The 12,406-nt window shown below is 42.8% G+C and overlaps 1 protein-coding gene across 1 annotated transcript in view; it reads right to left on the bottom strand.

Annotated features, from left to right (window-relative positions):
• The window catches only part of Pde6 (phosphodiesterase 6), a 100,646-nt gene that overhangs the window by 27,651 nt on the left and 60,589 nt on the right, over positions 1-12,406 (bottom strand). Inside the window, exons 11-14 of the mRNA XM_080274058.1 lie at positions 8,900-9,037; positions 7,863-8,000; positions 5,809-5,911; positions 1,995-2,121 (exon numbers count right to left, since the gene is read on the bottom strand). Coding sequence (XP_080130184.1) covers positions 1,995-2,121; positions 5,809-5,911; positions 7,863-8,000; positions 8,900-9,037 — 506 coding nt within the window. The remainder of the gene's footprint in view (positions 1-1,994; positions 2,122-5,808; positions 5,912-7,862; positions 8,001-8,899; positions 9,038-12,406) is intronic.

The following is a 12,406-nucleotide window of genomic DNA, read 5'->3' as shown; positions in this document are numbered from 1 at the left end:
TTCCCACGCCCTTGTGACAAATCGCACATGGCCACTTTCCCTCTTCTTTGACAGTACCGCCACCAGCCCTTGATACCATCACTTTTGTTTTATCTGCATTTGCTCTTAAGCCCTTGTGCCTCATACCATCTCTCCACTTCCTAAGTCTTTCCCCCGCCTCCCTTTCATTCTCTGCAATCAACACCAACTCATCAGCATACGTCATCTCCCATGGGAGTCCATTTTTGAAGTCACTTGGGAGGACTTTAAGTACCATGAATCATGGTACCCCATGAGCCCCTTGTTGTTCGTCGTGGTCCATGTTGAACAACAAGGGGCTCAAGACTGATCCCTGATGCACACCAGCATTCACGGAAATCCCATCGCTGAAATCTCCATTCGCCCTTACCTGAGTGCAAGCACCCACATACAGGGTGGTACCAAAGTAGGTTGACATTATGTTTTATTATGTTTGTAAAAGTCATATGTTATGTAAAACTCTTACGTGTCGAAGTGTGGCTGACAGGCTCCAGGAATGTGTCAATGGTGAGGGCGGACACTTTGAACACTTGCGAGACTGAAAGTGTGTCTTTTGTGTTGGAATAAATGGTAAATGCCAACCTACTTTTGCACCACTCTGTACATAACCATAACCACTCTAACCAGCCAATCCTCGATCCCAAGCTTTCTCATTGCCCCCTTCACCACCTCTTTAGGGACTCTGTCAAAGGACTTTCCATATCAACAAAAACAAAGTACGGATACCATTTCTTTCCTATATATTTTTCCTGAAGCTGTCGAACAATAAAGATGGCATCAGTGGTCCCTTTGCCTGGCACAGACCCAAGCTGCATCTCTTCAGTATTCACTCTAATCATACCTTTTAGAGCTTTCTCCATTATCTTCATTGTCAGGTCCAAAAGCTTTATGCCTCTATTATTTCCTCTTTCCAGGGCATCAACCCTCCCCTTGTACACATTTTATAATTACACTATTCAACCAGTCATCTGGAACAACAACACACATATTCGTATTTTCCAGCTCAGTGACTAACCCCACTCCTATATCTCCTGAGGCTTTCAGCAATTCTGCAGTCAGCCCAGACACACCTGCTGCCTTCCTCACCTGTATCCTACCTATTGCCCTGCTCACAGTAGCAGCGTCAATCAAAGGCCAAGGGCCAGACACTGGATCTGCCAGCTCTAAACCTTCCCTGTCCCAGCCAAATTCGTCATTCAACAACCGGTTGTAATGCTGTGTCCTGGCGTCTTTAATATCCCCACTGTTCACCACTACCTTTCCTTCATCATTCTTCACACACTGCTCATCTATGATATTCCTGTTTTCCCTTTTCATCTGGTTTGCCTCCTTAAGTATCATATTCTTCCTCTCCCCATTATTTAGGTTATCAAGTAAAAGTCTCTGAGACTTACACTTTGCCCTGTAAGCCTCTTTTCTAGCCCTACGCTTGGCAGCCAAGTATTCCTGTGTGTTACTACCCTTTTTCCATTCCCGGAAAAGCCTTCTTTTCCCCTTAACTGCAGCTTCTATATCCTCATCCCACCACCAAGTTACTTTATGTCTTGGTGGGCCCCTTGCCCATCTACACACTGAAGCAGTAACTCTCAGGAGGTTGTTCTTGAGAGCTTTGTATTGTTCATTATCCCTTCTGTCAGTGGCTTCCTGTTCAGCCTACACTCTGTTCATCTCGCCATAGAATGCATCCCCTACTGCCTGGTTGATGATGATGATGATGATGATGATGATGATGATGAAGGAGATGGTGATGAATACCGTCTTATTATTATTATTATTATTACTATTATTATTATTATTGCCGTGACCTAAATTCACCTGTTTAAAAAATGAAAAAGAAAATCATGGTGCAGTCGACATTTGGGAAAAAAAAAAAAAAAAAAAAAAAGTTATTAAGTTTATAAATGTAGTGAAGTTACCTCCGAAAAAGTAAGAAAAACGCTGCATCAAAGAAAACCAAAGCTACAGGGGCAACTGACTTATAAAGGTCGAAGTCCTTTGCTGTGGGGATCTCCGCTGTTTTAAGTCTGTCCGTGTCTTCCTTGGAGGCGGTGGCGTGGTAGCTGAGGCACTCCAAGGCTACCTGCTGTCGTGCCATCAGGCGGCCTGCATGGAGAGGTGGAGTGTGAGGATGCGTTGGGAGAGAGAGAGAGAGTATATCTAGCTCTACTGAAAAACATTAAAGGTCAAGCATATGCGAAGAGACACTAATATACCCAAATGTACCTCAGATTAATCTAATTCTCTTTATATTCCAGATCGCCTCTGACGCTTCCCCTCATGGGTGTGGTGAGTGTTAAGATCCGTTGTGTTTTCCTTTCAGTACGACGACGCCTTTGCATTTTATTCTGGCAAACTTCAAACGATTTAATAAGTTCTCTGCCTCTCTGAAGGAATATTAGTAAACCTTCAACACCGTAGATATTATTATTATTATTATTATTATTATTATTATTATCATTATTATTATTTTAAATGCTATCACTACCTGAACGAATTAAGCTCAGGAAGGGCGTCTCGTACTGAAGAGGTTAAATTACTGTTTGCGTATTACCTGACGGCTGGAAGAAAGTAAGTAAAAATATGACAGTTTGTGTATTTATGTAGCCTATAAATCATGTCACAGTATATAAAGGCCAAGGAGCATAAGAACGCATAAATTAACGGTATATATATAGAGCATACAAGAGAAGGTGTAGGGAAGTGTGATAATTAAGAACAATATAACTTCATTCGGAAAGAACAAGGAGGTTTGACGTGTGACGGAGTGTGCGCTGAACAGGTGTTTGGCTTGGAAAAACGTGTGCGAAGAGAGGTACTAATGCGGAGACTAATATCGATCCACATCCGTACGATAATTAACGAGACAGCGAGCAATGCTTTCCGAAACCCAGTGATGTGATCCTCGAGATACAGCAGACTCTAGAATATCATGTAAAAGTTTCATAATTGTTCGACTTAAAACTTGAGCGATATTCCTGACTACAGCTGCACACCTATGTAGTTTTATTTGAACTTGGATTAATCCTGTGACAAAACTACAGTATATCTTGTTTCACGGTGTCATCAGTTGCTGAAATGTAAAACTATTCTGTGATAAAACTATTTCTTGTTTCAGAGTGTCGTCAGTTGCTGAAATGTAAAACGGATCCATACTGAAATTACGCTTATTGTGAGGAAGGCGTGGCGGTGTATATTTTCACAGTATAAATCACTCGGTATTTGGGTATGATTTATGGCAAAATTTGTTGAGATGCTTCGTGACTGGTTTTGCAGTTACATAGATTGGAAGGGAATATTTTGAGTACTTGAAATGTTTGTACCTAATGAGTAGGCCATGTGTATGGGCAGGAAGGGGGAGGGTGGAGAGTGTGGCCCTTGAAGGTTGACCTGATTTGAGGATGAGGTGGTGGGGAAGTGTAACCAAAAGAGCACTGGAGAGCTGGACTGGTTTAGGAAATATGAAGAAGGCACGAAGTTTTTTTTTTTTTTTTTTTTTTTTTTTTTTTTTTAATGCGAGGAAGAAGGAACCAAAGGCCATGAGCCTGCAGTAACAGTTCCCTCCAAGAGAAAAACAAAATACAATAGAGAGCCAAATTCAAGATCCGATCATTTTGAGATGCCTGGACACACTGCGTTTGAAAGACTGGAGATCATAGGCAGCAGGATATACAGACAGAGGGAGACAGTTCCAGAGCTGACCTGTTGCATAAATGAAAGACTGGGAATAACGGTTAACTCTTGCATTAGAGAGTTGGACAGAAAAGGGATGAGAGTTTGCTGCCAGACGGGTGCTACGCGCCCGTCGTAGAGGTGGAGGAATGCAAGCAGACAGTTCAGAGGAGCAGTGACCATTAAAGTAGCGATAGAAAAGAGATAAAGATGCAACAGTGCGGCGAAGAGACAGAGGTTGAAGGGAGTCAGTAAGAGGAGGAGAGTTAATGAGACGAAAAGCCTTTGACTCCACCCTATTGAGAAGAGCTGTATGCGGGGAGCCTCCCCACACATGAGAGTTGTACTCCACACAGGGGCGGATAAAACCCCTGTATAGAGTCAACAATTGTGCAGGGGTAAAGAAAGAGCGGAGTCGGCTTAGCACACCCAATCTCTTGGAAGCAGATTTTACAAGAGATGTAATATGATCTTTCCAAGATAAGTCCCGAGTAAATGAAACCCCAAGCATGTTCAAGGATGATGCAGGATCAAGCTGAATATTATTAAACATTAGTGGGTATACCTGTGGAAGATTTTGTCGGGTTGATAGGTGTAATAACTGAGTCTTAGATGCATTAAAAACAACCAGATTATTTTTACCCCAGTCAGAGATACGAGCCAAGTCAGACATTAGGTGTGCCATAGCCTCATCCCTTGTTTGTTGAAGTAACTGTTCAGATGGGCGTTGCGGGAACCGAATGGAAAGGTGAAGAGTGGAGTCATCAGCGTATGAGTGGATAGGGTTAGATGTACAGCTTAGATCATTGATGAATAAAAGGAAGAGAGTTGGTGATAGGACAGAGCCCTGAGGAACACCACTGTTGATAGATCTAGGAGAAGAACGATGGCCGTCTACAACAGCGTCTATAGAACGACCAGAAAGGAAGCTATCGATGAAGGCACAGATAGAAGGATAGAAACCGTAGGAGCGTAGTTTGGAAATTAAAGATTTATGCCAGACTCGATCGAAAGCCTTTGAGATGTCAAGTGCAATGGCAAAGCTTTCGCCAAAGTCCCGAAAGGAGGATGACCAGGAGTCTGAAAGGTAGGTGAATTCTGATACCGTTTTCATTTGACACAGCCCAGGTGACCCGCGGAAAATAATATTTGTATGTCTTTATTCCGAGTCTTGGAGAGTATGTGAGTGGGAAAATTAAAGCGAATGTTAAAAAAAATAAATAAATAAGAAGTGGCCTGGAGGCGGACATGCAGATTGAAAATAAAAGCAAAAAGAAGGAGTGAAGAAACTGGAACGCTTAAATTAGAGGCAAACATAGCTCAAGGAACACTCGATTTAGAGCGAGCCCTAGATTGGAAGAACAGACAGAATGATATGAGCCATTGGTGTGTGTGTGTGTGTGTGTGTGTGTGTGTGTGTGTGTGTGTGAAGGGAGGTCACTGTACTCTGTTGAAGATGATTATGTGTGTGAAAGCTTACTAGGGTTGTGTTTGTTTATAAACTGGTTGAGAGGCATCATGTTGCAGTGAAACAAAGGACGAAAGAAGGTTGACCTGTTGAAATGAAGTTTGTAAAGTCTGTGTAAGATGAAATGGTTTATTGAAGTAAAAAAAAAAAAAATCAAAGGAAAATGAGGAAGTAGATGCAGTATGATTGGAAATGCTGACTAGGACGCTTTAAAGTGATCAGTTAGAGAGAATGGGCAAGGAGGTGATGATAAACTGACTGGCAGATCGGATGTAGAGGGAGCAGGAGGAAGGGGAAGCCAAGGAGGTGACGGAAGGAGGTGTTAGTCTTAGAAGCTTAAGTATACAAGAGAGTGAGAGGAACAGAGCGTGCTGGAAAAGGCAGTACTGTATATGAGGCCTGGTATATTAAGACCTATTACAAGTTGCCTAAGCTCTGAACTCTGTATTTTTTTTTCATATTCTTCCTGCCACAAGACGATTTTATGCGGTATTTATGCAGTATTAATTTTGTTTAACCCATCCTGTTGGAAAGTATAAGGGTGACTTTTTTGTTTTCATTTATCTGCAACACCCACTTGTGGAAGGTAAAACACACACACACACACACACACACACACACACACACACACACACACTCTCTCTCTCACTTACAGGCCTTTTCGTAGACTTGAGTATTCTGGATGCCGAGGCCACAAAATATAGCAAAAGCCTCGAAGGTGTTGATGTCATGGTCGGTGAAGTGCAGTCCGGATTCCTGTGTGAGAGAGAGAGAGAGAGAGAGAGAGAGAGAGTCGTGGGGGAAGGTGATACATAGGAGGGAAGGAAAAGTGAAATAAATCGGAAGGGATTGCAGAGGATTGAGGGGAGTATAGTTGGGGAGAGAGAGAGAGAGAGAGAGAGAGAGAGAGAGAGAGAGAGAGAGAGAGAGAGAGAGAGAGAGAAATATTGGTTTGTTTATATGTATGTGTGTAAAAAGTGTGTGTGTGTGTGTGTGTGTGTGTGTGTGTGTGTGGTGAAAGATAGGGAGGGAAAGATGAGGGAGAGGATGATAAGAGAGGAGGACGAAGATGATGATAGGGGAGGAGGAATAAAGGAAGGGTGAGAGGGAGAGGGTAGGGAGGGGACGATGGAGAAGAGGAGGGGAGACAGAGAGTAGAGGAGAGGGAAAAGGGAGGGAAGGGAGGGAAAGAGACAGAGAATGGAGGGAAGGAGGAGGAAGGGAGGGGAAGAGGAGGGAAAATAAATTAATCGAAGGAAAGGGTGTAGAGGAGGAAGAGGGAGAGGAGGGTGAGAAAGACAGTCGATTAAGAGAGTGTGATTAAATTGTATATGAATAAATGGAAAAGGGGGAATGGGAGAAAAAAAACGAGAGAGAGGGAGAGAGAGAGGAATTAGATAAAGAAATTGGGAATGAGAGGGAGAGACGATGGATGAAGTGGAGTAAATGTGTGTGTGTGTGTGTGTGTGTGTGTGTGTGTGTGTGAGAGAGAGAGAGAGAGAGAGAGAGAGAGAGTCAATCAAGAGGAATCAGAAAAAGAAATTGCGAATGAGAAGGGAGAGAGGATGGATGAAGGGGAGTAAAGGTGAAAGGGAGAGAGAGAGAGAGAGAGAGAAGGAAGAGAAGTTGACAAAGGGAAAGGAGAGAAAAATGCAAGATTAGTAAATAATATTTCAAATGAATGTCTCTATAACTTCAATCATAAATGTGTTAATATTTATAAGTTACGTTTTGATTCATCATCATATCATCATCATCTATTCCCAGTGTTAATTTCCGATGGTGAAATGCATACGTTTTCAGTTCAGTGCACCGTCATCTACCAAATCCACCTCCCCAATTAACTGCTCACCCATATCAATCTCCACCTTATTACGAACATGTGTTTATATTCAGCTTTTAATTGGAACGGCCGTGTACTTTAAGGGGTAAAAAACCATTTATCGTAACTCCTTTAATACGATGTTTGTTTTTTTATTATTGTTACCACCAGACAGTTTTATAATCCTTATGGCGACCTCTTGAGGATGGCGTCAGAAACAGTCTTCATTAATTGGAATGTTTTTAACTTCTGAAGGTACGCGAATTTTCCCAAGTTTAATTTAGCTGTTTGACTGTATCTTGAATAAATTTTGAAACATGCTTCTGGTTGAAGGGGGTTTATTTTTTCAGTCGTGTGGCATCTTTGTATCCTGTACCTGCTGTCCCCAAACGATGTTACTTTAGCCCTGGGAGACAGAATATAGTGAATGGGTAGAACAGTGTCTTCCACACCCACCACATCAACTCTGTCGCGTCTTCCACACCCACCACATCAACTCTGTCGCGTCTTCCACACCCACCACATCAACTCTGTCGCGTCTTCCACACCCACCACATCAACTCTGTCGCGTCTTCCACACCCACCGCATCAACTCTGTCGCGTCTTCCACACCCACCGCATCAACTCTGTCGCATCCACACCCACCGCATCAACTCTGTCGCGTCTTCCACACCCACCGCATCAACTCTGTCGCTTCTTCCACACCCACCTTATCAACTCTGTCGCTTCTTCCACATCCACCCTGTCAGTTCTGTTGCGTCTTCCATACTCACCGCATCAGTTCTGTTGCGTCTTCTGCGTACGCCTTATTAATTCTGTTGCGTCTTCCACACCCACCACATCAACTCTGTCATGCATTCAACCCACAAACTGTACCGTATTTACCTTATTAATCATCTGTGCCACGCCGAGGATGTCCCTGGCGGAGTTAAATATGGGTATGGTGAGGACGGAGTGGGTGGCCAGGCCCTCATCCACCAGAGGTCCACCCAACCACTCCACCACGTTGTTGATGTTGATCGTCTGTGGGGTGAATGGCAGGTGGATCAGTGGGTGGAAGGAGTCGGCAAGGATAGATGGATGAGTGGTGTGAGAGAAATGGATTTAGATGAGATGGGTGAAAGTAAGGATGTGGATCAATGGGGGGGGGAAGGGTAGGATGGAATGGGTGGATGAGTGATGTGGAAGGAATGGATATAGATGAGATGGGTAAACGTTAGGATGTGGATGAGTGTGGAGGAGGGTAGGTTGGAATAGGTGGATGAATGATGTGGGATGGATGGATGAGATGGTTGAAGGATGAGTGAAGGGTGGGTGGAAGATGGAAGAAAGGTGGGTGAGAGATGGGTAAAGGGCAGGATTAGATGTGAGTGAGAGATGATTCCAAGGTGAGCTACAGGTGAATGAATGGTAGGTGAAGGGTGGATGAGTAAATGCTAAATAGATATGAGTTAAATTATTAATGGATAGGTGGCAGTGTGATGGATGAGGGAGGAATGAACTAGGATGGGAAGTGGATGAGCTGTGAATTAGATATGGATAGCAGAGGGATGAAAGGTGTGGGTGAGTGATGGGTGTAAGGTGTGTTATATGGGTAAGGAAAGGTGAATAAGACATGGGTAAGAAGTGAATAAAAAGCACATGTGTGCCGTATGAATGAGATAAGTAGTGAAATGAATGACATGATGAATTGAGTGAGTGATGAATAAAAGTGGTACAAAAATCCTGAATTAAAAAGAAGGAACATATCTCACTTTTAAGCCAGAGTAGGTAACTTGAGATTTCGTTTCCTCTCCGAAAAGGAAATCTGATTGTGAACCTGACAGAGAGAGAGAGAGAGAGAGAGAGAGAGAGAGAGGGGGGGGGGGAGTGAATCACCTAAGAACGAAAGTCCATGTATACCATTAGGGCGGTGTTGTTACCTGTCCCGTGGCGGCGACATAGTTGGCCAGCCTGGCGTGTACTGATGCTGCCAGCTGGGCGGAGGAAGGCCGACTGATTTTACACTCACCCTCCTTGGACTTCAGCTCGAATGTCATGTGTACCGTCATCGTCTGGGGCTGGGGGTGAGGGGGACAAGTTAGTGGTGAGTTAGAGGAGATGGAGGTAGTGGAGGATGAAGGGAATAGAGGTTAATGATAGGTGGCATTAGCGGTGGTGGATGGGAGGGATAGTGGAGGGACAGACGTAGTATAAGGTTACTTGTGGAATACGAGATTTTGCTGGTAGAGGTAATAGTGGGATATAAAGGCATCATTGCAATGATATATATATATATATATATATATATATATATATATATATATATATATACATATATATATATATATATATATATATATATATATATATATATATATATATATATATATATATATATATATATATATATATATATATATATATATATATATATATATATATATATATATATATATATATGTAGGTGGGGGCGCTCACCATCCGCTCACTCGATGTAGTGCTGCTGTCAGGTGTCTGCCCTTTCCTCTCCTCCATCCTTCTTTTCATCCATCCTCTTCTGTCTTCCTTTCCTTCATTCTTTCCTTGTCCTTCTGCCTACGGGTAACCTTACACTCCCTGTTCTGTCTTTCTTTCCTTCATTCTTTCCTCGTCTTTCTGCCTGTGGGTGACTCTACACTGAGTGACAAGCCAAATGGTTTCCTGTACACCAGGAAACTATTTACTACGCTGGGTGGTAACCATATAACCAAATTTTGGCACCTGGTGGTTTAATGGGTAATTATTGTGCTCCAGTCGGATTGAGCCGGTGAAGGTTTATATCTAAGGGGTGGTTGGGGTTAATTGCTCATGTAATGCCACTCAGAGATGAGTGAGGCTGGTCACTCTCATCTTAAATGTCGGGACCAACTGCCTAGCCCAGGGCTCCTATGATCCTCATGGGGCAGTGTAGGATTGGATGATATATATATATATATATATATATATATATATATATATATATATATATATATATATATATATATATATATATATATATATATATATATATATATATATATATATATAGTACTAATAACGACTCATATCAACACGTCAGATCCCCAGTACCTGGAAAGTTGGCAGAATTATCCCCCTCCTCATAACAAACGAAAAAGTGCAAAGTCGTCCTGTCAACCAGTCCTTCCAGGAACACAGAATGCCTAATCTGACACGAACCCTTGCAACCAATTCCCCCAGCTCCTTTCATAGTTTCCACTCTCATCACTTCACAGCTCTGCTTCATGCAATAAACCTGTGATGACAAACTAAGAAACACCTACACGGACGTTACTGCGAGCCACGCTGTACCAAGCTTCCCCATCACGAACATAGTGCTAAATCAAACGTGCGCTAAAAATATAAAAGGATGATCTGTTTAATTTCAACATGGAGACAAGCATCAGCTGCTATTGACAACGCAACCCCTTCTCACCCTGAAAAAAAAGAGGGGGTGGGGGATCTTAATCTGTGTAACTCAGGGCATCCTCGAATCTCATAGTTTGTTCGCCCTGTGCACATGTGACATCTCAGTCCCTACTGACCGAAGTGTCCAGCCAGAATCCTACCCACATATCACCACCATAACATCCACCCATAACAACACTGAAACGACTTGACCTCGACATCATTGTCATTATTTTTACATACTGGAAGGACCTCCTAACAAACGAGTAGTTACACTTCTTATCAGCCATAATAATTAATAATTAATTATTTCCGAAATACATAACATCCACTCACTGGATGTAGTGCTGCTGTCGGGCGGCTGCCCTTTCATCTCTTTCTTCCTTCTTTCCTTCCTTCCTCTTATGTCCTTCTTTCCCTTCTTCTTTCCTTTTCCTTCTGTCTGCGGGTGACTCTGCACTGAGTGACAAGGCAAATGGTTTCCTGTACACCGGGAAACCATTTACAACGCTGGGTGGTAACCATATAAGCAAGCTATGGCGCTTTGTGGTTTAGTGGGTAATTAAGGCACTCCAAGCGGATTGAGCCTGTATCGGTTTATATCCAAGGGATGGTTGGGGTTTATTGCTCATGTAATGCCACTCAGGGATGAGTGAGGCTGGTTACTCTCAAATGTCAGGACGAACTTTCCTAGCTCCGGGTTCCTACGCTCCTCATGGGGCAGCGCAGGATTAGATGATGTATGTATGTATGTACGGTATGCATAACAGTAAACAGCGCTCCAGTCTATCACACACAGTTAGAAAAATACTGAGTTATATTACAGCATTTACCATTAATCGCAGAGGACATTAAAAATATGACTAACAGGTGCATTACAACTATCAGATTCATTAGAAGACCCATTACACTAAGAACATTCACAATATATCCGGTATACAAACAATGCACAGTATCAGTAATAGAATACGCCTGGTCTGCATGACTGTTGAACTTGTCAACCACACATCACAGCAGTCCACACCATACAAAACAGAACACGTGGTATCATTGCCGAATACGGTACATGCAAACATTATCCATAGATTTACAGGTATGTTTTGAGCGTCCGCCTTAATCTGACCTGGACACAATATATTTAATACATCATCACACAGCATCTGCCAGTACCCATATCAACGGAATGCAAAACCACTGAGTTACTCCCACACGAATAAAAATCATCCCTGCCGCTGACAGTAACATCTACACCACCATTCCACTACAAGCAGCTGCAAGTATGTGCTAGCAACAGCTGCACACTTAATCGCCGACCATGTAATTAACAAACTTAAGCCAGACTATCAACTCAGTGCAAACCCTCCCCCTAGTCCGCTTGGAAACACAGCTTGAAAGGTCAGGCAGGGTGAACCTGGGTAGACTAGGCCGTGGACCTGACCTATCTCTGGTTCTAGGCTATAATAACAGACTGCATGACACTATGCATCGCACCTCTTCACACTGTAACGCTGAACCACACACCATATAAAACGCATTACGTCACACTCTCCGAACTTTACGCAACTTAGACAACAACACAAAAACTCAAGTGTGTTGGCTGTCTGTCTGTTCGGTAGGTTTACTCAGTCATGATCCAACAAGAACAACAGTAACAGTAAAAGCATGATGAGTGAGTTGGAAATGTTAAGAAGTTAGAGGTTAGCAGATGTGTAAGTTAGGAGTTGAATTAGCGACAAGCCACAGACATTACCAGTAAAGTGCGCTTTGTGAGCGCGGGACGAACGAGCGAGCGTTTGTTCATAACGCCTATCATAATTTCATCTTGGTGCAAACTCTCAACATTTCTGGTGAGGTTGTTGAATAATAACAGAAGAATAATGTAGCTAATGTACTTACTTTCTCACGTTTTCTCTCTCTTTCTTACACACACACACACACACACACACACACACACACACACACACACACACACACACACACACACACACACACACACACACACA

Source organism: Coenobita brevimanus, chromosome 57 (assembly GCF_032717465.1).
Source record: "Coenobita brevimanus isolate Jiangsu-jjx chromosome 57, ASM3271746v2, whole genome shotgun sequence".
Taxonomy (NCBI): domain Eukaryota; kingdom Metazoa; phylum Arthropoda; class Malacostraca; order Decapoda; family Coenobitidae; genus Coenobita; species Coenobita brevimanus.
This window is presented reverse-complemented; position numbering and strand designations above follow the sequence as displayed.